General features: G+C 61.8%; 9 protein-coding genes across 9 annotated transcripts; 3 read left to right on the top strand and 6 right to left on the bottom strand.

Moving 5' to 3' along the window:
* Positions 1–11: 11 nt before the first annotated feature.
* SDRG_10038 (hypothetical protein) lies at positions 12–1,812 on the top strand. Its single transcript, XM_008616010.1, has one exon. The coding sequence runs from the start codon at positions 38–40 to the stop codon at positions 1,733–1,735; it is 1,698 nt and encodes a 565-aa protein (XP_008614232.1). The 5' UTR covers positions 12–37; the 3' UTR covers positions 1,736–1,812.
* Positions 1,813–1,830: 18 nt separating this feature from the next.
* SDRG_10039 (hypothetical protein) lies at positions 1,831–5,312 on the bottom strand. The gene is made up of 4 exons (XM_008616011.1): positions 4,982–5,312; positions 4,761–4,929; positions 3,659–4,714; positions 1,831–3,606 (listed from the first exon to the last, which is right to left on the bottom strand). Exons 1-4 carry the CDS (start codon positions 5,281–5,283, stop codon positions 1,930–1,932), a joined length of 3,204 nt encoding a protein of 1,067 aa, XP_008614233.1. The 5' UTR covers positions 5,284–5,312; the 3' UTR covers positions 1,831–1,929.
* A 65-nt stretch (positions 5,313–5,377) lies between these two features.
* On the top strand, positions 5,378–7,310 carry SDRG_10040 (hypothetical protein). The gene is made up of 4 exons (XM_008616012.1): positions 5,378–5,683; positions 5,725–6,674; positions 6,718–6,842; positions 6,896–7,310. Exons 1-4 carry the CDS (start codon positions 5,404–5,406, stop codon positions 7,248–7,250), a joined length of 1,710 nt encoding a protein of 569 aa, XP_008614234.1. The 5' UTR covers positions 5,378–5,403; the 3' UTR covers positions 7,251–7,310.
* On the bottom strand, positions 7,311–7,900 carry SDRG_10041 (hypothetical protein; the record flags this gene model as incomplete). The annotated part of the gene is made up of 2 exons (XM_008616013.1): positions 7,311–7,400; positions 7,454–7,900. 2 exons carry the CDS (start codon positions 7,898–7,900, stop codon positions 7,311–7,313), a joined length of 537 nt encoding a protein of 178 aa, XP_008614235.1.
* Positions 7,901–8,291: 391 nt separating this feature from the next.
* On the top strand, positions 8,292–10,779 carry SDRG_10042 (hypothetical protein). The gene is made up of 15 exons (XM_008616014.1): positions 8,292–8,383; positions 8,431–8,506; positions 8,551–8,667; positions 8,717–8,830; positions 8,876–9,133; positions 9,179–9,285; positions 9,336–9,390; positions 9,435–9,524; positions 9,581–9,645; positions 9,693–9,765; positions 9,807–9,901; positions 9,948–10,057; positions 10,102–10,307; positions 10,350–10,496; positions 10,542–10,779. The coding sequence occupies exons 1-15, from the start codon at positions 8,304–8,306 to the stop codon at positions 10,665–10,667; spliced, it is 1,719 nt and encodes a 572-aa protein (XP_008614236.1). The 5' UTR covers positions 8,292–8,303; the 3' UTR covers positions 10,668–10,779.
* Positions 10,780–11,010: 231 nt separating this feature from the next.
* On the bottom strand, positions 11,011–11,430 carry SDRG_10043 (hypothetical protein; the record flags this gene model as incomplete). The annotated part of the gene is made up of 2 exons (XM_008616015.1): positions 11,011–11,220; positions 11,266–11,430. 2 exons carry the CDS (start codon positions 11,428–11,430, stop codon positions 11,011–11,013), a joined length of 375 nt encoding a protein of 124 aa, XP_008614237.1.
* Positions 11,431–11,532: 102 nt separating this feature from the next.
* On the bottom strand, positions 11,533–11,770 carry SDRG_10044 (hypothetical protein; the record flags this gene model as incomplete). Its single annotated transcript, XM_008616016.1, has 2 exons — positions 11,533–11,562; positions 11,609–11,770. 2 exons carry the CDS (start codon positions 11,768–11,770, stop codon positions 11,533–11,535), a joined length of 192 nt encoding a protein of 63 aa, XP_008614238.1.
* A 256-nt stretch (positions 11,771–12,026) lies between these two features.
* On the bottom strand, positions 12,027–12,437 carry SDRG_10045 (hypothetical protein; the record flags this gene model as incomplete). The annotated part of the gene is made up of 1 exon (XM_008616017.1): positions 12,027–12,437. The coding sequence occupies one exon, from the start codon at positions 12,435–12,437 to the stop codon at positions 12,027–12,029; it is 411 nt and encodes a 136-aa protein (XP_008614239.1).
* A 333-nt stretch (positions 12,438–12,770) lies between these two features.
* On the bottom strand, positions 12,771–14,426 carry SDRG_10046 (hypothetical protein; the record flags this gene model as incomplete). Its single annotated transcript, XM_008616018.1, has 1 exon — positions 12,771–14,426. One exon carries the CDS (start codon positions 14,424–14,426, stop codon positions 12,771–12,773), a length of 1,656 nt encoding a protein of 551 aa, XP_008614240.1.
* Positions 14,427–14,468: the final 42 nt, after the last annotated feature.

Genomic DNA, 14,468 nt, shown 5'->3' on the forward strand with positions numbered 1-14,468 from the left:
GGCAGGAATATTTTTGATCCGCCCATCTTCGCTCAACATGGCTTGCATCGGTATCGACCTCGGCACGACGCATGCGTGCGTCGGCGTCCACTTCAACGGCAAGGTCTCCATCATCGCCAACGACCAAGGCTTCCGCACAACGCCCTGCGTCGTCGCCTTTGAGACCGAGGACGTCGTTGTCGGCGACTCGGCCGTCGCCAAGCTCCACAACAACGCGGCCAACACCGTGTACCACCTCAAGCGCGTGCTTGGCAAGAAGCACTCGGACGTCAAGTCGCTCGACTACATCAAGGGCTGGAGCTTCGATGTCAAGGCCGATGCCAAGGGCCACGCCGTCGCCGCCGTCACGCACAAGGAGGCGAAGCGCGATGTCTCGGCGACCGAGTTTGCGTCGCTTGTCCTTGGCAAGTTGAAGGCGCTCGCTGAAGACTACACGGGTGTCCAGGTCAAGAACTGCGTCTTGACGGTGCCCCAGGAGTTCTCGGAGGAGCAGAAGACGTTGATGAACGAAGCCGCCAAGGCTGCTGGCATTGACGTCATGCGCTACATCAGCGAGCCGATCGCCGCCGCTATCGCGTATGGCTTTGATGAGACCAAGTCGATCGACACGAAGCTCATTGTTGTCGTCGATATTGGCGGCGCCTCTTCGGACATGTCGCTCTTGAGCGCCGACAAGGGCCTCTTCAACGTCGTCGGCCACGTCGGTGACGACGCGTTGGGCGGTGAGGACTTTACGTATGCGCTCGTTGAGCACTGCGTCAAGACGTTCGAGCGCCAGAAGAAGGTCGACTTGAAGGACAACACGCGCGCCTTGTACCGCATCAAGCTTGCTTGCGAACAGGCCAAGAAGTCGCTCTCGACGCAGAGCCAGGTCACGATCGAGGTCGACTCGCTCGCCGACGGCCAGGATCTCATTGTCAAGCTTTCGCGCTCGCGCTTTGAGGAGATGATTGGCGACCACGTCCGCAAGATGGTCACGGACATTGAGACGCTCCTCGAGAACGCCAACCTCGACAAGGAGTCGATCGACCACGTCATCCTTGCCGGTGGCTCGACCCGCATCCCCAAGGTCCAGGCCGCCATCGAGGCGTTCTTTGACGGCAAGAAGGCGTCGTCGACGATCGTGCCCGACGAGGTCATCGCCTATGGTGCGACTGTCGAGGCCGCGACGCTTTCGGAGACGGCCGAGTGGGACAACCTCCCGTCGGACCCGCTCAACATGGTCGAGGCCGTCCCGCTCACGCTCTCGCTCGGCCTCGCCGACGGCTCGGTCTACGAGATGATCCAGCGCAACACGGTCCTCCCGGCCACGACGCAGGAGGTCTTTACGACGCACGTCGACAACCAGAAGGCGGTGTACCTCCAGATCTACGAAGGCCAGCGCTTCATGGCGCGCGACAACACGCTCCTCGCCAACCTCACGATCTCAGGCATCCCGCCCATGGAGAAGGGGTCGCCGGAAATTGAAGTCTCGTTCAACGTCACGCGCAAGTCGGTGCTGACGGTCAAGGCCCACCTCCGCAACGCCGAGGGCGCCAAGTCCAAGGCCCTTACGGTCGAAAGCGACTCGAAGCGCGTCGTCAACGTCGACGCGATCGTCGCGGCCGCCGAAGCCGCCGCCGACGAGGACGACGCGTTGATGGTCGAGTTGGAAGAAGCTGCCGAGGCGGCCGAGCTCGCGGCCACGATCGCTGCGGCCCCCAAGATCGTGGGCGCCGGCGAAGATATGGACTAGAGTGCTAAATATTATTCCGTCACGGCCGATCCCAGTAATAGCAGCCCGTGATGCAATCCTCGCCATGTTTTGACCCACCTATTGTACAACCTACGTAGCAGCGTGCCACGTCACGTACGTGGCACCACGAGGTTCATTTGGGGTTTAGCCCTCAGTTTTGGCGCAGCATCGAGTGGCACTGGGTCCTCGATCACCTACGGATGGGCGTGCATGTAGCGCAGGAGCTCGCGCGCGTTGGCCGTGTACGCTGCCGTCGACGCCGACGTCGAGACGGGATGCTTGACGTTCTTGACGGCCGTCGCGCCATAGGCTGGGAACGCGCTCGTCGGGGGCGACGGCAATGCCCAAGTGCCCAAGTCGGCGAGCAGCGGGAAGAGCGCATCCCCGTTGAGCGCCGCCAGTGCGAGAAAGAGGCGTCGCGCGCCCTCTTGGAGACTTGGACTGGACGACGACCGCAGCATGGGGCTTGTCACGCGCGCCACGTCCATCTCGATCGACTCGAGCGCCGGTGACGCAGTGCACATGCGCGTCAAGCACTCGAGGCACTGGACGTGGATCTGGTGCGTTAGCGAATGGCTCGAGCTCGCCGCACTACTGGGAGCTAACGTCATGCCATCGACCACGAGCTCGTGGCGTGCCAAGACCGGAAGCGTCTCATGCGAGTCGACGAGCAAGAGAAGGCGCATGGCCGGCCATGCCTCCGACACAAACCGGTCGGCAAGAAAGTCGCCGCAGCGCACTGCGAGGGCCGAGAGGCAGTGCAGCGCCGCGAGTACGACAGGCTTGGCGGTGCTGCCCAGGCGCTTGACCACGGCCGGCCACACGCGCGCGGCCACGGGCCGGAGGTCGTTGAGCGGCAAAAGCAGCACAGCGTGCGATAGCACCGAGCTCGCCAAGCAGCTCGTGGCCACGTCGGGGGCCGCCATAAAGTACGACGAGCGCACAATGATGTCTTTGATAAGGTCGCGCATGGCCGCGTCGCTTGCATCCGCTTCGGGCTCGTGCTCCACCGGCATCGCCGCCTTCATCTTGCGCTCGAGGACCGCCGATTCGTCGTCCGCGTTGTCCTGGAGCATGGCATCGAGCTGCGCTTCGCTCGCCGCGTCATCGGGGGCGCCCATGTTTGGATCAAACAGCGTCTTCATCTCCTTCAGGAACGCATCGAGCTTCGAGGAACGTGGCACCACGGGGGCTGCCTCCGCAAGGTGCGGCGCGGTTGTCACGATGACCTTCATGACGCGCAAGAGGCCAGCGCTGTGGCCGCTCGAGACGTAGCGGTCGACGCTGCGTAGTACGCTCTTGATGGCGTCTTGCAACAGCGGGAGCGGCGTCGACCCGGCGTGCGCCAAGAGCCCTTCGACGACGAACGGTGTGTGCGGGTACATCTCGAGCTGCTCGAGGCGGCTGCAGAGCATGTCGATGACGTAGTCCATGTTGCCATGCAGCAAGGCCGGTACGTCATCGTACGCGCAGTGGAACGCGATGCGGTCGAGCGTCGCGGTGGCCGCTTGGTGCACGACGCTGCTGTGGCCCGCCAAATGCTCGGCGATCGGGTACAGCACGTGCATGAGCAGCGGGTGAAAGGCGATGTCGAGCGCTTCGGCGCAGCTGCCGAGAATCTCCAAGAGTACGCTCGTCGTGTCCGTCGAGTCCGCGGCCGCGCCTCCGAGACGCAGGTGGTGGCGTCCAAGAGGCGTTGCATCGACCGGCAGCGTCGTCCACTGCGGCAACTGCAGTAGCTGGTCGAGCAAGTACCCGACCATATGTACCGACAACGGCGGCGTGTCGGGTGTCGGCGATAAGTCGCCAATGTGGCCCGCGCCAAGTACAAAATGGTTGAGGACCAGCAGCAGCTCGGTCGAGCGCTCCGACTAGACACATGATAAAACTATGCGACACGCATGCCGACGCCAAGATGCCTACCTCGTTGCGGAGCTGCGCCATGAGATGGTCGATCCAGACGAGCGTCGAGCCGCGGGCGCCGATGCGCCGAAGCACTTGGGTCGCCAAGCGAACCGCGGCGTCCGACCGAATATGCACGAACCGCTTGCGGTAGTAGGCAAAGGTGACCGTTTTGGCGCTTGGCGATCGCGAGCGACTCGCTTCGTGCGCCAGCACGTGGGCGTCGACGTGGTCGATGCGCAGAATGGTCTGCATCGCACGCAGTAGGTCGGTCAGGACCGCATCAAAGGCAATACGTGTGCTCTGGTCGTAGGCGAGGACGACCTGCAGCGTCGCGCACGCCTCGGCCTCCATCTCGACGTCGGTCGCGCATTTCTTTGCGAGCGCGCGCAAGTGCGAGACGACGCGTGACGTGGCGTGGCGCGTGAGCCAGAGACCTTCGTCGGCGGTCATCGTCGCATGGAAGCGGTCGAGGGCTTGCCGCGCATACGTTTGCACATCAAGGATCGGGTCGAGACTCAAACTCAAAAGGGCCTCAAACGCCGAGAAGAAACTGGGTGCGAGCGACCAGCGGCAGTCGCACACCACGACGCTGCAGAGGGTGACGAGAGAGAGGCGCACGCGCGGCTTGGCGTGGTGTCGCTGCGAGCGGCAAATGAGGTCGAGTGCGATCGCCAGGTTGGCTTGTGTCGTCTCGAGCCAGGCGCGGGACCGGTCGATTTCGGGCTTGGACGAGTTGGGGCGGAGCAGAGGCGTTGGCGGACTCGTGGCAAATGGGGTCAGAGCCGCCTCCAAGGTGAACTCGGGCTTGGACACGAGATGGGGCCACCGGCTGTCACGCAAGCCGAGGAAGACGACCTCGCTGAGGCACTCGAGCGCCTTCGCTGGGACTTTGGAGCCCCATTTGTAGTCGGCGTGGTGGGTGAGCTGGAGCATCTTGGCGACGACACCGGGAAGGAGCAGCGCCACAACGTCCACGTTATCGATGGACCGAAGGAGCGCGATGAGCGCCTCGAGTGCTTGGACGCGGGAGGCGCGCGCGACTTCCTTCTCGGCTTGCTGCAGCAAGTACGCTACCTAGCAGCAGCTACTGTCCATGGGCTCTGCATCGAGTCGGCTGTACCGTTAGAAAAGCCACCTCGATCATCTCGTCGGTCGGAGGCGTAAAGAAGGTTGCCGGTGCGGTGCGCGTAGCAAGGAGGCCAATGCATTGCACGATGCAGTTGCGTCCGTCTTCAGTAAGAGCGCTGGATGTACTGGAGCTATCTAATGGCGGCAAGTAGACGAGCAACCTAGCATGCGCAGGATGCCAACAGGTTGATAGAGCGAGGGCGACGGACGTACGTCTTGATCATCGTGACAAAGAGGTCCGGCGTCGTCTCGAGCGGCCCGAGCTTGCAGCGTGTAAAGAGCTTGTAGAGCGCACTGAGTCCGCACTCGATCGTTGGCGGCGACACCGACCGGCCCTGCAGCATGGTATGGACGACGGCGACGGCGTAGCTCGTCCAGAGGTACTCGGTGGGCATGGCCGGCAGGCGCTCGAGCGCGGCCTCGAGCGCGGCCAGCTTCGACGCGCTGGCGTCCTGGGCGACGAGCATGATGAGCGCCATGACCTCGCGCTCGACCGGGCCCATGCGCGCGTCCATCGTCAAGATTTGCCGCGTCTGGAATACTGCGGCATCTGCCGAATTTAACAGATCCACTGTATCCAAACATACAGGACCTCAGGCACCGAATACTCGCCAAGATCGCGACTGTCGAGGTGCATGCTGCTCACGGCCGAGGACTTGCTGGCGATGGCGGCCAAGGTCGGACCGCCAACGCTGGGCGCCCACATGCAGCGAGTCCGCGCCACAGACGCGCAGGGTACGTTGCATCCCGAGCTGAAGCGGCTCAACGACGCGATGGAAGCCGAAGCGACGCGCTACGCATTGGCGATGCAGCCGTATGACCAGCAGCGCTGCGATCACGCCAGCCTCAGTGGCTGCTTGACACCGCTGCGGTCACCGCTCCAGCGTCGTCGGGGCTCCCTCGTGCTCGACATGGGTACGCGCCTCTTTCCGTGCATCCGTCATGACCCAACGAAGGGTCCCTCGTCGAGTCCAAGTCGGCTGCGTCGTCGCCAAAAGCCAAGCCGCCGGTGCAAAGCCCGCACGAGAGCCCTAGCTACCAGTCGCTCTTCCTCGCTGCGGCGCTGCAGCTCCTGGACGAGAAGGACAAGCCGCGCACGTCGCTGCCACCGTCCTTGGACGCCCACCACCCCAAGCTTCCGCCCGACACGCTCCTCGCCGGGTACCTCAAGAAGGCCAAAGACAACTCGCTCCGAACCAGCACGAAAAAGTACGCGGTCTTGACCCGGGGTGTCTTGCGCTACTACGCCGACATGGCAGCGGCGACGTACACCGAGATCATCCTCGTGCCCCGGCGCTTCCTCTGTCGTGAAAACCTCTCGCAGCGCTTCCAGCACAAGTACGCGTTCGAACTGCTCGCCACCGGGAGCGCGGCCGAGAAGCGCCAGACGAAGCTCGTCTTCATGGCCAAGTCGGAGACCGAGCGCCGCCTCTGGGTGCACGCGATCCGGGCCGTCGTGAACGCGTCGCCCGTCTCGCCCCGCGCCATCGACGGCGACTGCTACGCGTTCATTTTGCTCCAGCGCCAGATCCAGGACGCAAGGCGCAAGGACGCGTACGTGCACGCGCTCCGGAGCGCCACGCACCACGAGCTCTGCGTGCCCGTCGAGTGGGTGCACAGCCAGCTGCAGCAAACGCGGCAACATCTCGGCGAGAGCGGCATGGACCAAGTGTTCAAGGACCTCGGGCGCGACCGCGTGAGCATCAACGGCCGCGTCTACAGCGGCGCCGACGGAACCGAGAGCGTCGTGGGTGCGTTGGCGCAGGCCTTTATGGACGTGTGCGACGACCTCACGGAAGCGCTTGCGCTTGATGTGGTGCGTAGCGTCCTGCTGTCGTGCAACCGGACGCAGTCGGGCGGCGACACGTACGAGACGGTCGACTACCTCTACCACAATGCGAGCTTGGTACGCTGCCTCCTGCTACAGTGCTTTGATGAGGATCCTTCAGGTCGTGTTGTGCCCCAGTGCACGCGAGGCAGCACCGCTCGAGATCAAGGTGGTCTTGCGCGATACATGCCCCGAGCTCGCGGCTAGCTTGGCGTCCGACGACCTGGGCTACGTTCCCCGGCAACAGTATACGACCAACCTGTCATAGTTGCGTGCGATGGAGCTTATGTGACGTTTAGCTCGCTCGTGCTACCCACCAAGGTCGAGCAGCATCGCCCGTCAATGGCGTCGGCCATCTCGTTTGGCGACGACCTCGACAGTTCGTTCTTGCCGGCAAAAGCACTCAACCTCTTTGCCCGCGAAAAAGAGTCGGTCGAGCTGGTCTCGTTCGCGGGCGAGAAGATGCATGTGGCGATCGTTGCCGCCACGTCGTACAAGATCTGCGATGCCAACCCGCAGGGCGATGCGAGCCTCGATACCTGGGCGATCGTCGATGCGGTCTTTGAGCAGTCGTTCGTGTACGCGCCAACGTACGGTGTCCTCGAAGGCAAGGGCACGGTCCGCGTCGCCACGCGCAGCGTCTGCGCCACGTAGAGCGATACAACATCGTCGTCGTTCCCGAAAGACATATATATAGAGAGCGCACAAGCCGTCTTACTCTTCCTTCTTTTGGATGATGAGCGGGCCGACGTTGTCGCCTGTCTCCTTGTTGTGCTTGGCGTGGGCGCCATCGCAGAACGGAAACTAGGCCACCAAAGAGATGAGCCACGATATGATGCTAGCATCGATGTGCATACCTTCTTGGACTTCCAGCAGCGGCAGAGCACGCACTTGAGCGAGCCCTTCTGGAACATGTCTTCAATGTCGCACGTGTCGACGACCTTGTCCTTCTCGAGTGAGATCGACTTGTTGATGCGGGCTGGCGCCGCCTTCTTGCTGCCGCTGCCAAGCCCGGCAAAGATCGAGTAGAGGAGCACGGCGACTGTCACGAGGAAGGGCGCGAGGATCATCAACTCCTCCGTCGTGAGCTTGGCAAAGCCGGCGACGTTGCTCGGGATCGGCAGCGACTTGAGGTACTTGGGCAGGCGGATCTTGAGCGCGTGGCGGACCGCTTCCATATTTTCTGAAATTCGAAGCCGGGGAAATTCACTACTGATGCCACCACACGTTCTGCATTGACGACCGGATACACCATCCGGCGACCCGGTGACGTGGCATAGCCACGCGCCTCTTGCCGTTGCCATCAACCGCAAAAAGCTTCGGAAGCGAGGTGGATCGACTGGACGCAACGAGGTGCATGACCGGGCGTGTCATGCCAATACGAGTCAAGAGCTTGGGTATCCGATGCTACTGCTCACCGGGCGGAAGAGCGCAAATGGAGCCGGGCACGTCTTGCTCATCGTTAGTCGCCTGGCGACGCCGAGTGAAGCCTTGACGGCGCTTCGAAAGGTCCCTCGCATTCGACAGGCACTGCGTGGTCACACAACGTGGCGTCAAATAACGAGCGCAGTGGTCGGTCGAAGAGGTCGTTGGCAAGGCGTCGCGAGAGGCAGCGCTTGCTCTGGCCAAGAGTGTCCTGGGCCAATAATCCTCGAATTTGTAAGGGCAAAGATCGCGGCGCTTCGGTACCAATCAGCGCAGTCTTGGATGCGAGAAGATCCGTTCGCTGACGCCTTTGAGCGCGCGGCGGTCAGCGACCCCAATGCACTGGTGACGCCGCACGAGCGGTATATCTCGTACAAATTCCACGCGCTCGAGTCGACTGTGGCGCTAGATCGACCTTCTTGACGGACCTCCATGCCCGCGGGCTGCTTCCAGACGCCTACTTGCACAAGATCCAAGCACTCTGGGTATTGCGCTGCCGCAACGAGTTGTCATGTGCGCGCTGCATTAGGACAAGGAGAGAGTCAGCGTAGCTTTTGAACACTTTCAAGCGCTCTTGGCGCGCGCGCTTGGCGACGCTAGCGCCGACGAGGCGGCCGCAGCCATTACGACCGAGATCTCGAACAAGGTATCCCGACGCTGCAAATGAGCGAGATGCGATGCTTCTGTTGACCTAGCTCGCTTTTCTCTGTCACCTCGTGCAGTCGTGGGACACGGCGTCGTTTGGTGAGCCCGAAAAAGCAGCGCTGGTGGCCTACACGACCAAGCTAGCAACTGAGCATGCTGCCGCGGTGGCTCTACTCTAGCTACGAGCTTTCGCATAAACCAGCATGTAGGAAGACAAGGTAGAGCGCTTGGTAGCCACAATGGCTGCGGAACTCGGTGCGCACCAGCACAAGGCGCTGGTGCATTGCCCCATCGAGGCGCATCCGCAGTATGGAACGACCCCTCGGTTCCACGAAACAAAGCACCCGACTACGTACCAAGCGGCGCACTCGACGCAGCTTGAAAAGATTGCACGAAGTCGCGACTTTCACAGTCTCCGGATGCACGCTCAGAGCGAGTCGGTGGCCAACACCTTTGGTGTTCTCGACGTACGGCACCGTGACTGTAGCGTGTTGTCATGGCGCAGTGCGTAGGAGCGCTGGGCGACCAGGCTGCAGCTGTACCTTCAGAGCTACGAGCGCTCAACGAGCAGCGGCCGGACCAGCGGCCGTCTCGAGGTTGTGGCGGTTCCAACCACGGCGTACCAAACAGCAAAATTCACGGACGAGGGGCAAATGCTTGCATGTGTAGCGTCCTTCTCGAGAGCGTTGCGCGCCTGGATCGACTCGCCGCCGTACACTACGAGGTAGACCACTTGCGCTGGTACATCGAGCTCAACGCGATGCGCAGATGGGCCGCAGCCGGTTCTTCCGAAGCTTTTACGGAACCGACATGGACACTTCTGCACACTTTACATTCTACTACTTTGAGTACGTCCAGGTACACGCAGACAGAGACAAGACGTTAGTTGGTCAATCGTGTCATCGCTCGACTAGGTCGTTTCGCTCTCGAGCTTGCTCTTGCGGCACGGGTGCCTCGCGCTCACTTCCCACTTGTTCAAGTGCTACATGCGATACATAACACCGTAGCTCGATGAACGTAAACTAGGTACCTTGGCCACACGCTGTTGTACGCCTGCGTCGACCTCGTCGAGCAATGCAACCATCGACTCGAGACGGATGTACGATGGGCGTTGCGGACACGTCGTATAGTATATTGTAGCGTATGACGTGGCATCATGTGCTGCTTGCACCCGACGACCTGCGGCTGTATTGGGCGACGCTGCCGCTAGGCGACGCCCTCGACCCGTGTGCGCGGTAATTCCATCATCGAGCAAAACGTCTTCTATGCGGGGCGCCATAGCGACCCACGCGCCCGGCAAGACGACGATCGAGAAGTCGGTCTATTAGCCTTTTTTGCTGCGTGCGTACGACAGCTGCTTTTGCCTACGACGATACCGCGCCCGTCCAGTGGTCGTGTGCGAACCACAGCAATAAGAGCTTATGTGACCCAATAGCAACGTCTCAGCGGCGTTTGTTCGAGTTTCCTCGGCTGCTCCATGCCAACGACGTTGTCCGGACGCCGTCGGGGCACCCGATCGTTACGGTCGGTGTCGCTGACTCCTTTGAACTCTGCTTCTGCACCGACGACGACGACGAGCGCTGGGCGTGCTATGCATTCGAGACCGTCGGCGGTTCCTCGCCTCTTCTTGCACCACTCGAGGTACTTGCGGACTATTTCTCGCTCAGCTGGCAACAAACGCAGGACACGAACGCCCGCAACACGTTTGCGTACTGCGCAACGACGGCCGGCGACATGCTCTTGGCGTTTGAGACTCTCGGTCGCAACGAGCGACGGACGATGACCGTCCACATCCGCGTACATGCAGAGCGTCTTGACTCTGTCGTCGAGGTACGTCGGACGTCGTCTCGGAGAAAGATGCGAATGGGCGCGTAGGAAATCATTGCGGCCTGCACCACATCGCCGCCGACTCTGTCGTTGCAGCAGCTACTCTTGCACCCTCTCTTTACTGGCTGGGATGACGAGCAAGTGATGCTCGACTACGACGCACAGTTTCGCTGAGCATCGTACGAGACATAGGACAATGCATCCAATTGCTTAAGGTTACACGTCCCGCGGCAAGGCAGCAGCGCTCGGTTCCTGTCGCATCTCGGCTGAGCACCGGTGTTCGTGGTCTGAACTTTCCCAGTGCAGCGTCATTCGCAGACAAAACTCGGAGCGCGCTACTCGGGTGGCAACTCGCATCGGCTATATAATGGTTTGGCGATGGACGATGGCAGCCAGCATCTCGAGGCGACCACACCAAAAGAGGTTGCGTGGCCGCCTGTCATTCGCGTAGCTTCGTCCGCGGCGCCAGGTGTTGATCGACATCAACGTTGGGGCGGTGGTGCCCCGGTTACACTTGTCACGCGCCGCACTCTTCTTCTTCAAAGGGCGCGGCGACTGGTGCGGGAGGCGGAATGCTTGGGACGTCGGCGGGGTCGTATGACGCTTGGTATGCGCCGTAGTGCTTGCTTATATACGCGAAAAGCGTCACGTCGACGCTGGCATTCCACATGGAGGCCGTCGACATTTGAAAGAGCCCGATCCACGAGATAAAGTTGATGAACTTGGTCTACGCAAGAGCTATGACAGGTGTGCACATCATCATCGCCCATACCATGGGTGTGTACGCGTTGTAGTAGCGCAGACTCTGAAGCACTTGCAGCACCGGCTGCGAGAGCACGAGCGGAAAGGCAAAGACGCACATAAGGAACGGCCCGTACCCGCGGCGCTTGGCGGCACCAATGTACAGCGTGCGCGCCGTGTAGCCCACGAGGAGCATGGTGATGATGACAGCCAACTTTTTGGAGAGGAGGAGCGTGCTGGACGATGCCGTCGTGCCAGCACACGCAGTAAGAAAGTTGGTCGCCACCACCGGCCACGATCAGCAGCCCACGAACGACGGAATGTAGAGCTGTGCGTCGACATGAGTTGTGGCGACCGCGCCAGAAAGGACGTACCAGCGCTGTGACGAACGACGAGTACGCCGAGCGCAGCGTGCTTGTGACGCCGTTGTCCATGGCGAAGGCCGGCTTGGCGTTGTCGTACGGCAGCAGCGCGTCGCCGTCGTCATCCTCGAGGCCGCTGTGGGCGCCTCGGTGGTAGACCGTCGACTCGGCCATCGTGGCAAAATTGGTCACTGCCGCGTTGCAAACTGGTCGAGGTACCTCTATAAATGAATATCCTATCAGTTTCTGCGTCGGCACTCTAACGTGGTGGCGTGTCACTGCGACCGCCGCGCGCTCGTGCTCGCAGTCGATTGGCTCATGGTATCTGTATCTTGGTTCTTATTGGTCCGCCTCTCCCTGACTTGTCATCCAATCTGGGACAACTGGTGATGCGACCTGAACGATATTTGATTTTGTCAGATCTGAGCGATCACCGGCAGCAAAAGCTGACGTGCGCTGGCACCGGGAGCCGTCCAAGCGACCCAAGCGCATAGACCGGCGTTGCGCGGAGCACCCGCATGGGCTTGGGCAACGGCGGCGGGGTCGCGGCAAGGCCCTTCGGCTGCGGCAGCATGTCGAAGAGCGTCTTCATGCGGCGCTGCGTGAGGGGTGGAAGCCGGCGGGTCGTGAGCCCGGCGTACACGGCGTCTTGCTTGCGAAACTTGGCCCGTGCGAGCTGTTGTACCTCGGGCGCGTAGGCGGAGAGGCGCTGGAGATCGTTCAGGAGGCGCCAGCGCGCGTGGCGGTCGCGCGACTGCTGCCGGCGCAGGTCGACGTCGGCGTCCTGGATGTGGGCCCGCATCGCGACAAACTTGGCAACGAGGGGCGAGTGCGTCGTCATGGCTTCCCCTTCTGCTGTCCTTGAAAGAAAAGCGCAAATGCAAGAGGCGACCAAGAACAAGGTCAACAAAGGCTGGCTACTCGCCATCCCCAATGTCGAGCGCAATTGGCCTATCCAGTACAAATCATCGGCGTCGAACCCTCGACGTCGATCCATTGGCGGGCTTTTCTGTACTATGTAAGGCAGTCGACACCCTGTCGCTACACATGCCAGCTGCGTGCCCATCGTGCTTGGTCGCACGACAACAGTCTGAAGGGCACGCGATGCGCAAGCGTGTTCATTGGCGTCTTAGCGTCTTAGCGTCTTGGTCGTCCCACTGCATTGGCCGAGACTCTACGTCGACGCCGGGGCATAGACGGTGTAGTTGGTGAACACGGTTTTCGTGGGCGTCCAAAAGGGCACATAGAACGCACGTGCAACCCGATCGGACGCTTCGGCAAGCAAGAACGGCTCGGCGTACACCGGGGTCCACGCCGGATGCGAGGCCAAGCTCGGTTCGTCCGGGTGCGCCATCGACGCAGGGACATCCCGATCGACCACAAAGTCGCACGTCGCCATGTCTACGTAGCGCGACACCTCTTCCAAGTTGAGGTCGTTCATGTGGGAGGGCACGTCATACGTCGAGGCAAAGTGGCCTGGGAGCTGCCCACGAAAGCCGCTGCGGACGAACGCCATGCGCGCATGGTTTGGGAGGAAAAAGTGCGACGGAAACCGGTGCCACTCCTTCCCGACGCAGACGCGGATCGGCGTCGAGCTGTTCGTACTCGCTTCAATGTGGTCGTGAAGGAACTGGTAGACCTTGAGCGGCGCGCCGTACTGCGTCGTAATGCTGACGACCCGCATCGTCGAGAGGCACACGTATGCAGTGAGCGCAAGTGTCACAAGCACGGGGGCGACGGGGCGGGCGACGCGGCGCGCAACGCGGAAGAACGTCGCGAGCGTCCACGCGGCCGCCAAGCACAAGTACGGGTACACAGGATACAAGAAGCGCTCCTCCTTGTGCGGCTGGAGGAACATGATGCCAAGCCACAGGTAGAGCGGGGTGAGGTGGACGAAGCGCAGACCGCCATGGGCGAGGGCGATGGGCACGCTGACGACCGCGAGGGGCAAGCCCACGTTGAAGTTGAGCAAGAGGTTCACAGCGTAGTACGTCCACGGCTCGACGCCGTAGAGCTCCGAGCCCGCCGAGACGACGTTGTACAGGACAATGTTGATTGCCGGGAGCAGCCACGCGTGGTAGAAGTAATAGTTGGTCGCGACTTCGAGGCCGACAATGAGCCCGAGCACGAGCACGCCGGTGACGATCGGCCGGACGACGCCAAACGCGAGAACCGACTGGAGGGCAAAGGGGACGCACATGACGCCGACGTACGGCCAGCCGCAGACGACAGCGATCACGCCGGACGCGAGCGCGGGCGCGCTGAAGCTTTCGCCTTGGGTCGTCATCCAAAAGCCCGAGAAGAGCATGAGGAGGTACGTGACGAACGAGCTCGGCAGAAAAGCTGTGGAGGCTTGGAACATGCCGCTGTTGCACGCGAGCAAGACGAGCGTGTAGCGACCCACGCGCGGCCCGTAGGCTTCGACGACGCCACGGTAGAAGGCGGCTTCGCAGAGCGCGGAGGCAAAGCCCAGTGCCGTGCGCAGGCCAAAGAAGAACGCGAGCTTGGACGAGCCAAAGAGGACATTGCCGGCGACCTTGCCCAATACGCCGTGCACGACAAGGTACAAGTACGACCGCAGCGCGTACAATGGGCTGTACTCCCACGTCTGGAAGCCATGGCCGTAGAGGAGGTTGTGCAGCGGCTCCCAGTAGTTGTACGCTTCGTCGCAGTCCGACTGGATGTTGACGAGCGCCGAGATAAGCCGGACGATCGCCAGGAACGAGAAAGTCGAGTGCAGATTGGGCGCCCACAGGCGCGCGTCCTCGTCTTGCGGCGGCGGCGCCTTGGTCGCTGGCGGGCTATCGGCCCCACGTCGACGCGCTGGCATATTGAGTGTGACGCTGAGCGGTGACGCAGCGCGACGCGTTTT

This window comes from Saprolegnia diclina, assembly GCF_000281045.1.
Source record: "Saprolegnia diclina VS20 unplaced genomic scaffold supercont1.33, whole genome shotgun sequence".
Taxonomy (NCBI): Eukaryota; Oomycota; class Saprolegniomycetes; order Saprolegniales; family Saprolegniaceae; genus Saprolegnia; species Saprolegnia diclina.